We start from the raw sequence: 14,821 nt of genomic DNA, 5'->3' as shown, positions 1-14,821 counted from the left end.
ACTTGGGCCATCTCCTCTATCTTTTCATTGAGGTTTCTAGCATTTCAGTTTGGCAAATGATGCTGTGGGGAAATTTCTGAGCAGTTGCTTTCCCTTTTAGATTGTTTCTTTAGAAGAAAATTTTTTGTGGCACATTATTGGCTGACAGAGCGTTTTCAAAGATTTCTTAAACATTTTGCCAAGTAGCTTTCCAATAATTTTGTGCCAACCTCTGCTGCCACAGCAATAGGAGTTTATCCAAGTTCCCTTAAAAATAAATCTATACATCCACATCTTGAGATCTGTTTTTGGCGATGATGATTGCCTTGTAGGCGTTTCTAAAATCTGTGAACTTGCTTTTGTTTACGTTGCAATAAAGGGACAGATCAGCATCTCACTCTGGGATAAAACAAACGTGCAGGACCCTGTGCTTCATTTCTGCTGGGTTTACACATTAATGGAGCATACAGTAAAAATCACCGAGTATGGTTTTCCAAAAGAAGTTTTTTTCTCTGTAGGTTAGGTTTTCCTTTCACTGCATTTTCCTGTCAAGAAACTGAAGTGGAAATTACCCTTAAAAGTCCCACCAGCTGGGTTGAGTCAGAGTCTGGTCTTTTCCTGTTGAGATCTATGCCTTGTGTTAGAGAATACAATTCTAAAATTAACTTTAAACTAATTTAAAGCAACAGAAGAGCTGGGAATGAATATGGCTGCCTTCTTGTTGTTTTAATTTCTCAGATTGTTCCCAGCTGTGGTGAGGTTATGGCTTAGGCAGCGATGATAGAGAAGACAACCAGAGCCCCGCTTTCTAGCAACCCTTTCCCCTGGGCATTTGCTGGGTATGGTGGCCGAATTTAGCAGTATTTAACTGTGCATTCACTCTCCTCCTTGTGTGTGGTTTGCATTGTTTAAGAAGGGGGACGAATGCTTCTTCCCCAAGCGTGAGGTTCCAATTCTAAGGCATTGTCACATTGAGACCTTATGGTGTTAGTCACATGACAGAGTGTGACCAGAATTTGCGGAGTAGCTAGCTTGGGTGTTGATGACCCACCATGATGGCCCAGGTTGTTACAGTGGTTAATCTGGGCCACAGCATTGCCTGCCCCTGTCTCCCACTCTCTCTTCAACTGACAGGGCCAGGTGGTGAAAGTCTAGAGAGAGTGGAGCAGCCTTGCTGCCCGCCAGCCCCTGGAGCTGTCCCTTGGTGTGTTTGGGGCGCCTCTGAGTGCTGGACTCTGACTGGAGGAGCGCTGGAAGGTCCGCAGTCATCTCCTAATACCCAGATCATCTCTAATGTTTATGAAACGGCCCCTTCTAATTTTATAGGAGTGGCAGCCCTCACTTTTGCAGGCCACTGTAAGAATCAAAAAGACTTTGGCATCTCCTTAACTAATTTGATCTTCTCAGTACTTCAAGGTAGAGAGAGATGGTGGTGTTAGCACATTTTACACATGGGAAACCGAGTCACAGTGAAATTCGGTAACTTGGTGAGTAGATAGTGAACCCAAGACTTGAACATGTCCGTATCTTCTGTCATTAAGTTTAGTGCACTTTCTGACTAACACAGGTTATATATGTGACTCCTTGAAATTTTACCATTGGGACTCTTAAAAAATCGGGTTCCCTAAACCTTATGAGAGAAACTTTTTTTTTCATTCTGAGGTTTTAAAGGCATGTGAACTGGGCACGTGGGGTTTCTATGGGAAACTGTCCCAGGTTCCGAGAGACAAGGGAGACCTCCTTGCCGATTTTACTGCTCCCCTGTTGTCTGAATGTGCCTTACACAGCACCACAAGTCCAGGTCCTTGAGCAGTGTTTCCTGTGTGGGACTCAGCCATAGTAAGTTAGGTGATTTTAGGCAGCACTTGGACAGGCATTAAATCTCATTGTCTACATTTTCATGTTTTTTCCAATCCTTTTCGTTACCCAAAGGACAAAGTCTCAGTTTGGTGCTAGTATGTCTGTAACACCTCTCCAGCTCTCAGTAATCCCCCTTTTTAACTATGAGAACTGGTCTTAGGTACAGTGAACTTCAAGCTAAACTTTTAACAATATTACGTTGTTTTCATTGTATTTAATTTTAGGGCTGCCTTTTGTTAGTAAAGCCCTGCTGACTTTTACTTGAAGTAGTAATATATACCTTCCTTTGTAAGTACATTTTTTTAAGAAGTAAATACATCTCATAAAAAGAAAAAAGCAATAGTCCAGATGGTTTTTGGAAATGGCCAGATTGGCTGAGGAACTGCAGGACAGTGAAGGTCGGGGAGACCCTGTGGGAGAGGAGGGGCCAGGCTGAAGGAGGCAGGAGGCCGCCGCCTGGCCACAGGGGTTGCGAGGAGGACCTCTGCTCTGCTGAGAGATTGGCGAGTTTGAGTGATATGTGGGGGCAAGAAGAGGGCTCGAACGGGTGGCATTCTGGGTCTCAGCCGTTGCAAGGGTTGTGGTGGTGAATCTTTTTCTCTCCTTCTAGAAATGGACCTGAATTTGAAGCTAGGATACGACAGAACGAGATCAACAACCCCAAGTTCAACTTTCTGAACCCCAATGATCCTTACCATGCTTACTACCGCCACAAGGTCAGCGAGTTCAAGGAGGGGAAGGCTCAGGAGCCCTCGGCCGCCATCCCCAAGGTCATGCAGCAGCAGCAGCAGGCCACCCAGCAGCAGCTGCCCCAGAAGGTTGGAGCCAGCCCCTGCCCTCACTTCCCCAGGGCTGAGAGGGACCCGGACAGGGAGGGGAGGACCATGAACTCTGCTGTCCAAACCGCACAGCCACCCAGGGAGAGGCGTGAGCTTTTTATCCTCCTCTTACACAGGCAGATGCTGAGGCTCAGACAGCAAAGTCCTGCTGACAGTTGGCATTTCCTGAGCGCTGCTTGTCAAGCTCTTGCTCTGCTCTAGGGGCCTTGTCTCATTGGCACCTCACAGGGACTGCATGAGGAGGCCAGCAAAGGGACCATTTTACAGATGAGGAATCTGAGGCGTGGGGGAGTGTGAATTACCCAAGGCCACAGAGTCAGGACTCTATAACGTCCATGCACTCAGCCACTTGTCTTTGCCTTGACCGTGGCATGAGGGCAGTGCTGCGATGTGGCTTATGGGCCCCTTCTTGTGCCATCCTCTCGTGTGTGTCACCTTCCCAGGGCCTCTCTGTCTGGCCTTCGCTAGTACCCCCTTCAACACTAGGCCCAGCAGTAGGGACGATTACAGTTACTAATGAGGACAGGAAGGGCTGGCACATTTTGCCTCCTTGGTAGACCTGGAGTTGTCCCTTCTCTTTGTCCCACTCCTGAACCATGGTGGCAAAGGCTATTCCTTTTCTTTTGTTTTTTTGTTGTTTTTTTTTTTTAGTGAAAAATCAGTTTATTAGAAGAGATCAAAGAAATAGGAGTGGTCCCAAGCAGGAAGCAGTGGCTCAAGGGCCATTACTGAAAGGGATAGCGCCTTCCAAAAGAGTTGGGAATGGGCTGAAGAGGCTCAAAAGGCAAAAAGGTGCAAAGGGCCAAGGATGTTCCTTGTTTTACAGTGGGAAGTAAAGGTTGAAGTAGGTTGTGAGACCTTGTATTGCACTTTACTAGTCTTAGAGCCACAGGCTACCTCAGTTTCCTCATCTACAAAAAGGATTCACGGTACCTGTTCTCTGTCCTCATGGTTCATGTGGAAGCCAGATGAGGTAGCAAACGTGGATGGAAATCCTTTGTCCTGTGGGGTCCTCTGCACATAGGTAGGACCTACTGCGTCCTCTGTCTGCCTCGCTTGGCATTTATGAGCCATGTCCTTGTCGGATCTTCTGCCACCCAGTTTTGGCTTTCAATTTCAGGGCAGCAGCAGAGGTACTGAGGGTCACGGGTCTCACTAAAAGCCATTCAGGTTGTTGAGGCTACAGTTGGCCAAGAAATTGGTGCTTTTGTGAGTTAGGATTGTCTCACACCATGTGCCAGTGGTGTGCACATCATTGTAGAGCCCCCTCTCTGGAGCCAGTTCACCCCTGTGCCTCTTGCCTCACACTCCCTCTGCATCTTAGGTCCAAGCCCAGGTGATCCAAGAGACCATCGTGCCCAAAGAGCCCCCTCCCGAGTTTGAGTTCATTGCGGACCCCCCGTCCATCTCAGCCTTCGACCTGGACGTGGTGAAGCTGACGGCTCAGTTTGTGGCCAGGAATGGGCGCCAGTTTCTGACCCAGCTGATGCAAAAAGAGCAGCGCAACTACCAGTTCGACTTCCTCCGCCCGCAGCACAGCCTCTTCAACTACTTCACAAAGCTGGTGGAACAGTATACCAAGGTATCCCTGGGCAGGGCGGGGCCAGATGCTGGGCCCAGGGAAGCAGGGCATTTACCATAAGTGGACTCTATCCACTTCCTGTCTGTGGGGACAGTGCTCCTTTGTGGGTCGCCTGGGTGGATGTTAAAAACTCCAGGTCATTGTGAAATTTTGATTTCTATTTAGTTTTTCCTCTTACATGCAGTATCTCTAAAGCGAAATGAAACACATGCTTGGTAACTGTCATCAGGTGAGTGCCTGCTGTGTGACTAGGCCAAGTGGTGCTAGCTGCTTTTAAGTACCTTTGAATTTTCAGGTGCCTGGCACAGGGCCTGAGAAAGAAACAAGTCCTTAGTAAGGGTTTATTACCTTATTTAATCCTCATAAGAATCCATGAGGTAAGCATTTTCCCTTCCTTTTTCAAAAGCAGAAACAGGCTCAGAGAGGGGAAGTCACTCATGGTTTCTCAGTAAGTAAGTGTCTACAATGAGGTTTAATCCAACAGTTGACTCTAAAACCTATGTCTTTCACTCTAAAAAATGACTTGAATTAGAAATATCATTTAAAGAGGCATAGGGAAACAACTAAACGTAAATATAGTTAGTATTTGAGTCCTTACATGTGCAGTGTCATCTCATTTAACCCCTGATGACCTACAAGGTAGCCAGTGTTATACTCACTTTACAGAAGAGGAAACTGAGGCACAGAGAAGTTAACTTGGCCAGGGTCACACAGCCATGGGGTTGAAGAGCTGGGACTTCAGCTCTGGCATTTTTACGTCAGACCCTAGGGTCTTAGTTATACTGCATCATTGCAATCAAGAATCTGAGCAAGTCATCACTGGCGTTTAAAATAATCCGATCATTAACCCATTGCAAAGCTTACATATAGATTTGCCTGTGGTACGTTTTTCTTGCTACACATGTCGTGGAGATTGTCTTCCTCTTAGTGGCATGATCTACACATCTGTTCTTGATATGTAGAAACAGTATGTTAAAGTTCTGACTTGAGGGGTGGCCGGTTAGCTCATTTGGTTAGAGCGTGGTGCTAATATCAAGGTTGCCGGTTCGATACCCGCATGGGCCACTGTGAGCTGCGCCCTCCTTAAAAAAGGGGGGGGGTTCTGACTTAAAAGGACTCATAAGTATATAAGTAGAAAGAATTATAAAAATACGTGTGTTTACAGACAATAGTTCAGTGGTTACCAGAGGGTAAGGGGGGTGGGAGATGAGGGTAGGGGGATCAAATATATGGTGATGGAAGGAGAACTGACTCTGGGTGGTGAACACACAATGGGATTTATAGATGATGTAATACAGAATTGTACACCTGAAATCTATGTAATTTTACTAACATATGTCACCCCAATAAATTTTTTAAAAAATGTATGTTTAAAAAATGACCAAATTCAGCAGAAGCCTGTAGCTGAAATAATAATCATTGAAGGCCCAAGGCCAAAGGGTTACTGTAAGTACACAGTATCAATTTTAAGTGAGCCCTGGGTTAATTTCTTCCAGTGGACTGCTTCTGTGGTTAAAGGTGCCCAGGTTTCCTTTTGTTCTGTTACTTGCCTGGTCCTCCCCCTCAGAATTTGGGTGTTGATATTTAGTACTCTAACTTGAGGGCGCTGGTGTCTGTCTCTAGCCATGGCAACTCAAGGAGCAGATGGATTCCAGGGATAGAGGTACAGGGAGGATGTGGTGGCACTGGGCCTCTTTGCTCGTGACAATAGATACTGGGGGACAGTTGCAGTGATTGGCTGTTTTGAACAAAGCCAGCATTCGTTCTTTCAGCAAATATACATTGAGTGTCAGACACTATTCCAGGTGCTGGAATACAGTGCAAAAAAAAAAAAAGACAAATCCCTGTCTTCGTGGAGTTTTTGGCCTCTTGAGAGGATGACAAACAAATGCAATCTCAGTATATGTCAGGTGGTGATAAATATTATGGAGTTAAAGAAAGGAGGAGATGGAAAGGAGAGAAGTGAGGTCAGTCTTTGTTCTAGAACATTTTTATAAGAGTTTGAGTCAAACTGACAACATATGCCAGGTAGCAAGATCTCCAATGCTCCCTGGCTGCAGTCTTAAATAGGATAGTCGGGAGGCCTGGTAGCATGTGCAAAAGGATCGGAGCAGATCCATCCCCTAAAAGCAGCCATCGCATACTGACCAAGTGCTGGGTAGTCTGCCCGTGGTTCTGCATAACTTCCTGCTATTCCTTGCAGCAATCTTTTTAGTTGATGGCGCCAACTTTTAAGTGGTGGTGTCACCATTTTATAGATGGAAACAAAATTACAGAGGTTAAACAACTCATCCAAAGTCACACAGCCAAGTGTAGCTGGAATTGGGACCCAAAATCCCACTCTTTGTGCCTTTCCATGGATTCAGGAAGGCTACCTCTTTGTCCCACGTTGTCTGTACTGACAGTTGCTTTAATAATTCTTCTGTGTTTCAGATCTTGATTCCGCCCAAAGGCTTATTTACAAAGCTCAAGAAAGAGGCCGAGAACCCCCGAGAGGTTTTAGACCAGGTATGTTCAAGTTCTTACTACAAACAGTTACTGATGGGGCAAGTTATATTGTATGGATTCTCTTTCGCGTTGGGAAGTAGTCTCTGAGGTAGTACCTTCTGTTCAGGCACAGGAGTGGTGGGAAGAAAGGCCTTGTGGCTACAAAGCCCAAAGGAACCTAGATTCTGTGTTCCCCAATTTTCGTCTTTGCCTTTGGCTTTACTAGGTTTCCCTGTTTTTACTCTCAGTAGAAGCCCACTCCTAAACAGGTATCAGGTGACAGATGACTTATGAAGCCCCAGGTTGTCAGAGTCAAGGGGAAGAAGGTATATTGGTGCTGGCTGTTTTGGGTGGCCACATGAAGTCTTTTGTTTCTCAGGCTCTCAGGCTGCTGCTTCTCTCTGGGCACTGGGTGGTCATGCAGACTTCTTGTGAGGGAGTCAGCTACTCTCTGAACACAGAGCCCCTCGTTAACTCAAGCAGAAAACTGAGAAAACCAAGGGTCTGGTTACCCTTGGGGTCCAGACAGAAGGTTTCTGTGGCATTTAGAATTTTCATTCTGTGCAAACTCTAGGCCTGGCTGAAACCAGATATAAATACCATAGTTTGCTGCACGCTGTTCCCCTTGTGGGCAGAGCAGCCTCCTGTTCTGAAGGAGACGTTGGCTTTGGTGAAGGCCCTAGAGGTGACACCCTCGTCGAAAGCAGACCCTAATTCAGCTCAGCACCCTGTTGTTTCCCATCAATTCAGGTGTGTTACCGAGTAGAGTGGGCCAAGTTCCAGGAGCGTGAGAGGAAGAAGGAAGAGGAGGAGAAGGAGAAGGAGCGGGTGGCCTATGCGCAGATCGACTGGCATGATTTTGTGGTGGTAGAAACGGTGGACTTCCAACCCAATGAGCAAGGTAGGTCTGTGACTCCAGATGGGGAGCCAGGATTCAGAGCCATCCCGGGAGCGCTCATGCAGCTGTTCCCAGAGAGCAGCAGACTCCCTCACGGGGGCTTTACTAGTATCTGTTTCATCTCTGCTCCCAGAAGACTTCGCTTCTGCCACATTGCCCCAGTTAAACTAATTCAACAAATACTGTATCAGTGTCTGGGTAGGCCTCTGGCGATAGAGAAATCAGACAGCCTTGGAGAGCTCAGGGAGGAGAGAGCAGGTAGATGGGCTTTTGATAAGGGACACCTGTGGAGGCCACCCTTTGACTCTGGCTCATCCTCTCCCAGGGAACTTCCCTCCCCCCACCACTCCGGAGGAGCTGGGCGCCAGAATCCTCATTCAGGAGCGTTATGAGAAGTTTGGAGAGAGTGAGGAGGTAGAGATGGAGGTCGAGTCTGATGAAGAAGACGAGAAGCAGGAGAAGACAGAGGAGCCTCCTTCCCAGCTGGACCAGGATACCCAAGTGCAAGACATGGATGAGGTATGCCCCTGGGAAGGCCTGCAGGATGACCTTTGCCCCTGGAGCCCAAGGGGCGGGGGTGCTCGCCACCACAGTCAGGTCCGGCTCCCTGGTGAACCATGAATGGAGGAGTGGGTCCTGAATAAGGCATCCTGGCGGAGCAGCTACCCAAGCCCAGACAGCACAGAGCCTCTTTCCAGCTTGGGCAACAAAGGTTCATTCACAGGCAAGGATCTGAAGGCTGTGCAGGTCCTGTTCTGTGACCTTCCCCCTTCGCCCAGAGGCCCTGCTCCCCGCCAGCCCCATGCCAGCTCTCAGGGAACACTCTACACCATGAGCTTTGATGCGTTTGAGCTTACGCCAAATGATCAGCAGTTCCCAGTGCTTTTCTAATTGTAGCCCGTGCTTTCTTTCGGCCACCTCTACCCGCTTTGAACCAGGCCTTCCAAGCAGGCATAGAGGCTCTGGTGCCAAGCTGCCCTCCTCCCCTCGGAAAGAATTTGTGTGCAGCCTGAGAAGAAAGGCCCCTGTGTCTGTGGGAATTGACTTTTTCTTTCCCTCCCAGCATTGCTTCATGAGCAGCTACCATTGAGTGCTGACTTGCCCCCCCGCACCCTCCCCGGCATGTTAAGTGCCCTTAGCCTCCTGGGACTGTCTGGTGCCAGCTGCTGGAAATGCCTGGGCGGAGTGTTAGCGCCACGGCCCCCAGCGCTCCCATTCATGCTGTGAGGAAGCAGCTTGGCTGCCTGCCGGCTGGCCTCAGCTGCCTGGGGAGGCTTAGCACATGGGTGCTGGCTGGCAGGGGCCTAGGCTCCTTGCCACCCTGAGAGCCACCAGGCCTTAGCTGCAGAGAGGTAGCTTCTCGGTCCCTCTCTTGAGTCCTACCACTGCTTTGTTTTTCAGGGTTCAGATGATGAAGACGAAGGGCAGAAAGTGCCCCCACCACCAGAGACACCCATGCCACCTCCTCTGCCCCCGACTCCAGACCAGGTCATTGTCCGGAAGGACTATGATCCCAAGGGTAGGGCCTGCTTTCCTGTCCGTGTGTGTTCTGTTTCTAGGATGGCTTGTTTCTACATAGGTGGCTTGTAGAGACATTGGTAGCCCCTCTGTCCTAGGCCTCGTGGTGGGGAACAGGGCTTAGTTATCTCTAGTGCTCTGGCGACTTGCATTGCTCCAGTACCATGTGGCACTGAGTGGATGTGTCCTGAGTGAATGATGCATGAATGAAACAGCACCCTCTTAACCCAGGCGGCCATCCAGTATTCTCACTCAAGCACCTCTGTTCCCTTTTAGCTTCCAAGCCCCTGCCTCCAGCCCCTGCTCCAGATGAATACCTCGTGTCCCCCATCACGGGGGAGAAGATCCCTGCCAGTAAAATGCAGGAACACATGCGCATCGGGCTTCTTGACCCCCGCTGGCTGGAGCAGCGCGATCGCTCCATCCGTGAGAAGCAGAGCGACGATGAGGTGTATGCTCCAGGTGAGGTGGGGGTTCCCCCACCCAGACCACACCCCTTTTCTGATTCAACCCTGACTCATTTTGATCCCTGGGAATCTCTTAAACAGCTTGTTTTAAGCAAACATAAAAAGCAACAATTGAAGTAAAAAGGATAGAAGCAGCCTGTGATGCTACAAAAGAACTCCCAGTTTTCCAGAATAACTCTCCATAGGAATCCTCCAAAGTCAGGCACCTAATGTGGATGGCATATGCCCATTGACATCCCAGAGCAAGATTTGACTATAGCTATGAAGGGTGCTCTTTCTTGGGGGTGTCTTAGAATGAAGGCTCTGATGATGGAGTACCCTGAGCACCTGGAAATGAGACATAGTGTCCCTTGACTGCTGTGTACGAAGCAGCTAAGAAGGAAACTGCCCCCAAAGTAGGAGACCAGGCTTTTAGTCCTGACTCTGCTACTTGTGTAACCCCGTCTTCTCATTTTCTTGCATAAGTCAAGGAGTTGGACAAGTTCTGGTTACAGCTTTATTTAGTGCTGACTGGGCAGCCTTCCCAGGCTCAGAGGACAGGCGTGCTGGGTTAGGACCCAGAGTCAGCCTCGTCCCATAGGACCAGTCTCCACCCTGCACCAGGAGAGCTGCTGCCTTGTCAGAAGGGCACCTGGTTTAGTTTCCCTTTGTCCCATCTCCATTCTGTGACTCTCCAGGTCTGGATATCGAGAGCAGCTTGAAACAGTTGGCCGAGCGGCGTACCGACATCTTTGGTGTAGAGGAAACGGCCATTGGTAAGAAGATTGGTGAGGAAGAGATCCAGAAACCAGAGGAAAAGGTACAATTCAGATGGTTCCTACTGCCTTCCTCGCCCTCAGACTCCCACATTGGACTCAGTTCTTACAAGCTGTGGCTTTGCTTTCCCTTGCAGGTGACCTGGGATGGCCACTCCGGCAGCATGGCCCGGACCCAGCAGGCTGCCCAGGCCAATATCACCCTCCAGGAGCAGATTGAGGCTATTCACAAGGCTAAGGGCCTGGTGCCAGAAGATGATACCAAAGAGAAGATTGGCCCCAGCAAGCCCAATGAAATCCCCCAGCAGCCACCACCTCCGTCTTCAGCCACCAATATCCCCAGTTCTGCCCCACCCATCACCTCGGTGCCCCGGCCACCCGCAGTAAGCCAGCAGCCACCTTGTCACTGATCTTTTAGAGCTGGGTTTTTGGGTTGGACACTATTGGCTGAAAAGGGCAGCTGTGGGGCCCAAGCGCCTAGTGGGTCAGATAGAGAGAAAGGACCTCTCATTGGAATTGAGAACCTCTAGCCTGACCTTATCTGTGGGAGGATTGGAACAGGAGGGAGGCAAGAAGCAGATGTGAGAAACAGGCTGGGGGCAGAAAAGGGCTGCAGGACTTATGGGTGTTCGAGGACTGCTGGCTCATCTCCAGGAGGCTAAGTCGAGGTCAGCCTGTTTAGTGCTCTCTCAGAGTCTGCCTCGAGCGGCTGGTTGAGTCCCAAGTGGAAGGAGTGTTGCCCTGGGCCTTGGCATAGTTCCTGTCAGAGCCTGAGGTGAGGCTGTAATCTCTTAGCCCCAGGGTGCCGAGTCAGCTGTCCAGCCCCAGCCCTCAAGGCTGCAGGTGACCAGTTGCCAGCTGTGTGGACTCTGGGAGTCCAGCCTTGGTTTCCTGTGATGTACGAGTCCCTTCTCCCCCACAGATGCCACCTCCCGTCCGGACCACAGTTGTGTCTGCAGTACCCGTCATGCCCCGGCCCCCGATGGCATCCGTAGTCCGGCTACCCCCAGGCTCGGTGATTGCTCCCATGCCGCCCATCATCCATGCGCCCAGGATCAACGTGGTGCCCATGCCTCCCTCGGCCCCTCCTATCATGGCACCCCGCCCACCCCCCATGATTGTGCCAACAGGTCAGTGTCTCGGATCGCTTTCCAGGCCATTGACTCAGGACTGCAGGCCAAGCACTGTGAGCAGAGCAGTGGCTGATGATAGTGCCAGCTGTTTTAGCTGGGGGTTTAGCCCGGAGGAGAGCCATGGCTTCCCCATGTGAGAGATCCCTGAGCTGGGAGCTGGGGAGCCACAGTTCTTGGGGCACATAGGCTGAAGTGGCAGAGCTGGGCTTTGTGTACCCAGAGGGATGGGTCTGACCCTAGACAGGTGCAGGGCTGACAGTGCCTGCTGCCGGTAGGCACCCACCCCGTCCATCAGTCCTGCCCTTCCTCCAGTCCCCTGCTGCCCAATGGGCAGCCTCCCAAGTCCCCTTGCCAGGCAACCAGCTGGCTGCCAGACTCAGCAAGCAGTAGCCCTTCACACCTCTGACTGGAAGAAAGAGGAAACCTTTGCAGCCTCTCCTCTCACTTCTCACCAGCCCTGAGTCTTGGGCCCCTTCCCCCTACTCACACAGCTGCTTGTTCCTGTCCTTGCAGCCTTTGTGCCCGCTCCACCTGTAGCACCCGTCCCAGCTCCAGCCCCAATGCCCCCTGTCCACCCTCCGCCTCCCATGGAAGATGAACCTGCCTCTAAGAAACTGAAGACAGAGGACAGCCTCATGCCCGAGGAGGAATTCCTTCGCAGAAACAAGGTATATGATCCCACAGGGCTGCCTGTGGCCTGGAATGTCTAGCTGGGGGCGTCTAATCCCACCCTAGTGACATACTCCCAGGCCCACCCTATTCTGCTCCTATAGTTCGGCTTCTGGCACCTAGGTTAGCCATTGGCGGCCTGTGAGCGCTTCTGAGCACACACTGTATGTGGGGTCAGCAGTCAGAGGAACAGATACCATCTGTGGTCCCCTGGTGTGAACAATTGTAGAGGTCAGCAGGGAGATACAGCTCTACATTAAGGAAGACTCGGGTGTGACAGGGGCCCTGGCCCCGAGAGAAAATCCTGGGTGCAGTTCTTCATTTCTTTATGGCCTGCTCCATTTGCAGCCCTTAGGACGCCTGCCTGCTGTGGGGACCCTGTTAGGGCAGCAGAAACAAGGAGCGGTCAGAACCTTGGCACTGCTGGTCCCTCGGGAAGCTGCTAGGCTCCAGCGAGAAAGCAGAGACAGCCGCAGCCCCTCTCCCGATACATTTGAGCAGATCTTTTACTTTCTTTCTGGTAGTGTTTCCCATCTCTTGGGTACTTAAGTGCCAAGGTAGAGTTACACGTTTTATGGACTCTTGTCCTTTAGTGCTCACGACACTACCGTGCAGTGGTTGTCAGCAACAGCCTTACATACCGGGCGCGGAGGCTCAGGCAGATCTCGTTAGCAGGGTGGCTGAGTTGGGAACCCAGGTCCTCTGACCTCACACTTCATATTCTTTTTTCTGGTGGTACTTTGTGGGGTTTGAAGAGCATTTCCATGTCATTTCTTCAGCTCCAGATTGCCCAGGAAGCAGGGTAGAGATCATTTTAAAGAAGAGAAACCAATTTTGAAAAGAGCAGTGACTTGTGCCCTGTCATAAGTGGCATCATTAGTAGTGAACCAGGGGCCAGAGTCCAGGAGCCCAGATGGAGAGGTGACACGATCTAGACTGGCCCAGGAATAGGAGACCATCATTCCTGATTGGCTCAGGGCTGCCGGGCACAATGACCACCTTCTATTTGCAGGGTCCAGTATCCATCAAAGTCCAGGTGCCCAACATGCAGGATAAGACCGAATGGAAACTGAACGGACAGGTGCTGGTCTTCACCCTGCCACTCACAGACCAGGTATGGTTGCTGCAGGGGACCCAAGGGCTTGGGGCAGCGTCCTCCAGCTGATCTTAGTAAGGGGGTGCATGACCTTCCCTTGGTCCCACAGGTGTCTGTCATCAAGGTGAAGATTCACGAAGCCACGGGCATGCCTGCAGGGAAGCAGAAGCTGCAGTATGAGGTGAGTTGGGTGTCTGGTCCTACCTCTTGGGACCCAACTCCTGTATTGTCCTAGAAACCAAATCCCATGTGGAACCAAAGGAGTGGGGAGACACATGGGTGAGGCCATCTGAGCCCATCCTAGAAGTGACGACGCTGGCTGGGAGTGCCAGGACAGGTTAATGTGACAGGGTGACGCTCTGACAGGGTCACAGTACAATCTCGTGTGGGGTTTGAAAAAACGCTCTGCCTCAACTACTGGTGTAGACATCCGGGTACAAGACTTGGGAGTGCTCTGGTGGCTTTCTGGCCCAGAGGTAGAGCCAACCCAGCCAGTGTGGTCTCACGTAGCCTGGCTTTGCGCATGGACACAGAAGTAATAGTCCAGCTCAGCTTGGTGCCACCAGGTCGCACGGAGCTGCTGTGTTCTCCCTCATTTGGACTTTGACAAATCCCTACTCTGGGCCTCAGTTTCCTGCTCTGTTGGACTAGTTGATCTCTAAAGTTCTTGTGATTTGAGAGTCAAAATTCCGTGGGGTTGGTGAGGGCCAGCTATTTGGGGAGTCAGCAAAAGGGAAGAGCATGGCTTTGTAGGAAGAAGGAAAAGCATTCTGGGAGGAACCAGAGACTTTTAACCCTGCCTTGTGCCTGCACCGCTCCCTTGCCCCCCACCTTCCCTCAAGACCCTATATTTGCTAAGTTCAGAGTGTGAATGGACACTGCCATTTGGGAGACTGAGCGATGTGCTCCAGGCCAGACTGCCCCGTGCTAATGCACACTGTCTGTTTTCCAGGGCATCTTCATCAAGGATTCCAACTCGCTGGCTTATTACAACATGGCCAATGGCGCCATCATCCACCTGGCCCTCAAGGAGAGAGGTGGGAGGAAGAAGTAGAAGAGAGAAACCTGCTGTCAGGTCCCAGTCACTACCATTTTGCCTCTCCTGTCGCCCACCCTCTGCCCCAGACCCACGAGACCCTGTCTAGTGCATTTGTTTCCCTCTTACTAAGTTTGGAAATTCAAATTGTCTGCCAGTTTTCTCCCCCAACCCCCTACCACATTGATAAGAGAGGGTTTCGTGTGCCACTCTCCTCCCCAGTGGTCTTTGGAATTCCTTTTTGGTCTTGATTTGAGGGGATTCATTTCTTCAGGCAGCCCATTAGGAAATGGGAACCTAATGTGAACCGTGTTTAAGAGTATACATCCTAGTATATAAGATTTTTAGAAGTTTGCTTTTTTAAATGCTACGATGTTCTGTGGAATGGTGTCACAGTGCCAAGTGGCACTTGGCTGATGGAATATGCTTATTATCGTCATTAATCATTGTGTGTCTTGCTATGAGCTGTCTAATAAACCTCTTGGGCCCTTCTCTTGTGAAA

General features: G+C 50.4%; 1 protein-coding gene across 1 annotated transcript in view; it reads left to right on the top strand.

The window, feature by feature from the left end:
* SF3A1 (splicing factor 3a subunit 1) overlaps nucleotides 1-14,821 on the top strand; it is a 19,343-nt gene extending 4,522 nt beyond the window's left edge. The window contains exons 3-16 of the mRNA XM_081036833.1: nucleotides 2,450-2,657; nucleotides 4,003-4,260; nucleotides 6,694-6,768; nucleotides 7,498-7,648; nucleotides 7,971-8,164; nucleotides 9,047-9,164; nucleotides 9,440-9,625; nucleotides 10,308-10,429; nucleotides 10,523-10,768; nucleotides 11,308-11,515; nucleotides 12,032-12,186; nucleotides 13,200-13,301; nucleotides 13,393-13,464; nucleotides 14,236-14,821. Coding sequence (XP_080892959.1) covers nucleotides 2,450-2,657; nucleotides 4,003-4,260; nucleotides 6,694-6,768; nucleotides 7,498-7,648; nucleotides 7,971-8,164; nucleotides 9,047-9,164; nucleotides 9,440-9,625; nucleotides 10,308-10,429; nucleotides 10,523-10,768; nucleotides 11,308-11,515; nucleotides 12,032-12,186; nucleotides 13,200-13,301; nucleotides 13,393-13,464; nucleotides 14,236-14,337 — 2,197 coding nt within the window. The 3' untranslated portion in view covers nucleotides 14,338-14,821. The remainder of the gene's footprint in view (nucleotides 1-2,449; nucleotides 2,658-4,002; nucleotides 4,261-6,693; nucleotides 6,769-7,497; nucleotides 7,649-7,970; nucleotides 8,165-9,046; nucleotides 9,165-9,439; nucleotides 9,626-10,307; nucleotides 10,430-10,522; nucleotides 10,769-11,307; nucleotides 11,516-12,031; nucleotides 12,187-13,199; nucleotides 13,302-13,392; nucleotides 13,465-14,235) is intronic.

Source organism: Rhinolophus hipposideros (genome assembly GCF_964194185.1).
Source record: "Rhinolophus hipposideros genome assembly, chromosome: 24".
Taxonomy (NCBI): Eukaryota; Metazoa; Chordata; class Mammalia; order Chiroptera; family Rhinolophidae; genus Rhinolophus; species Rhinolophus hipposideros.
Note: the sequence above shows the minus strand (reverse complement) of the source record. Positions and strands in the feature narration are given on the sequence as shown.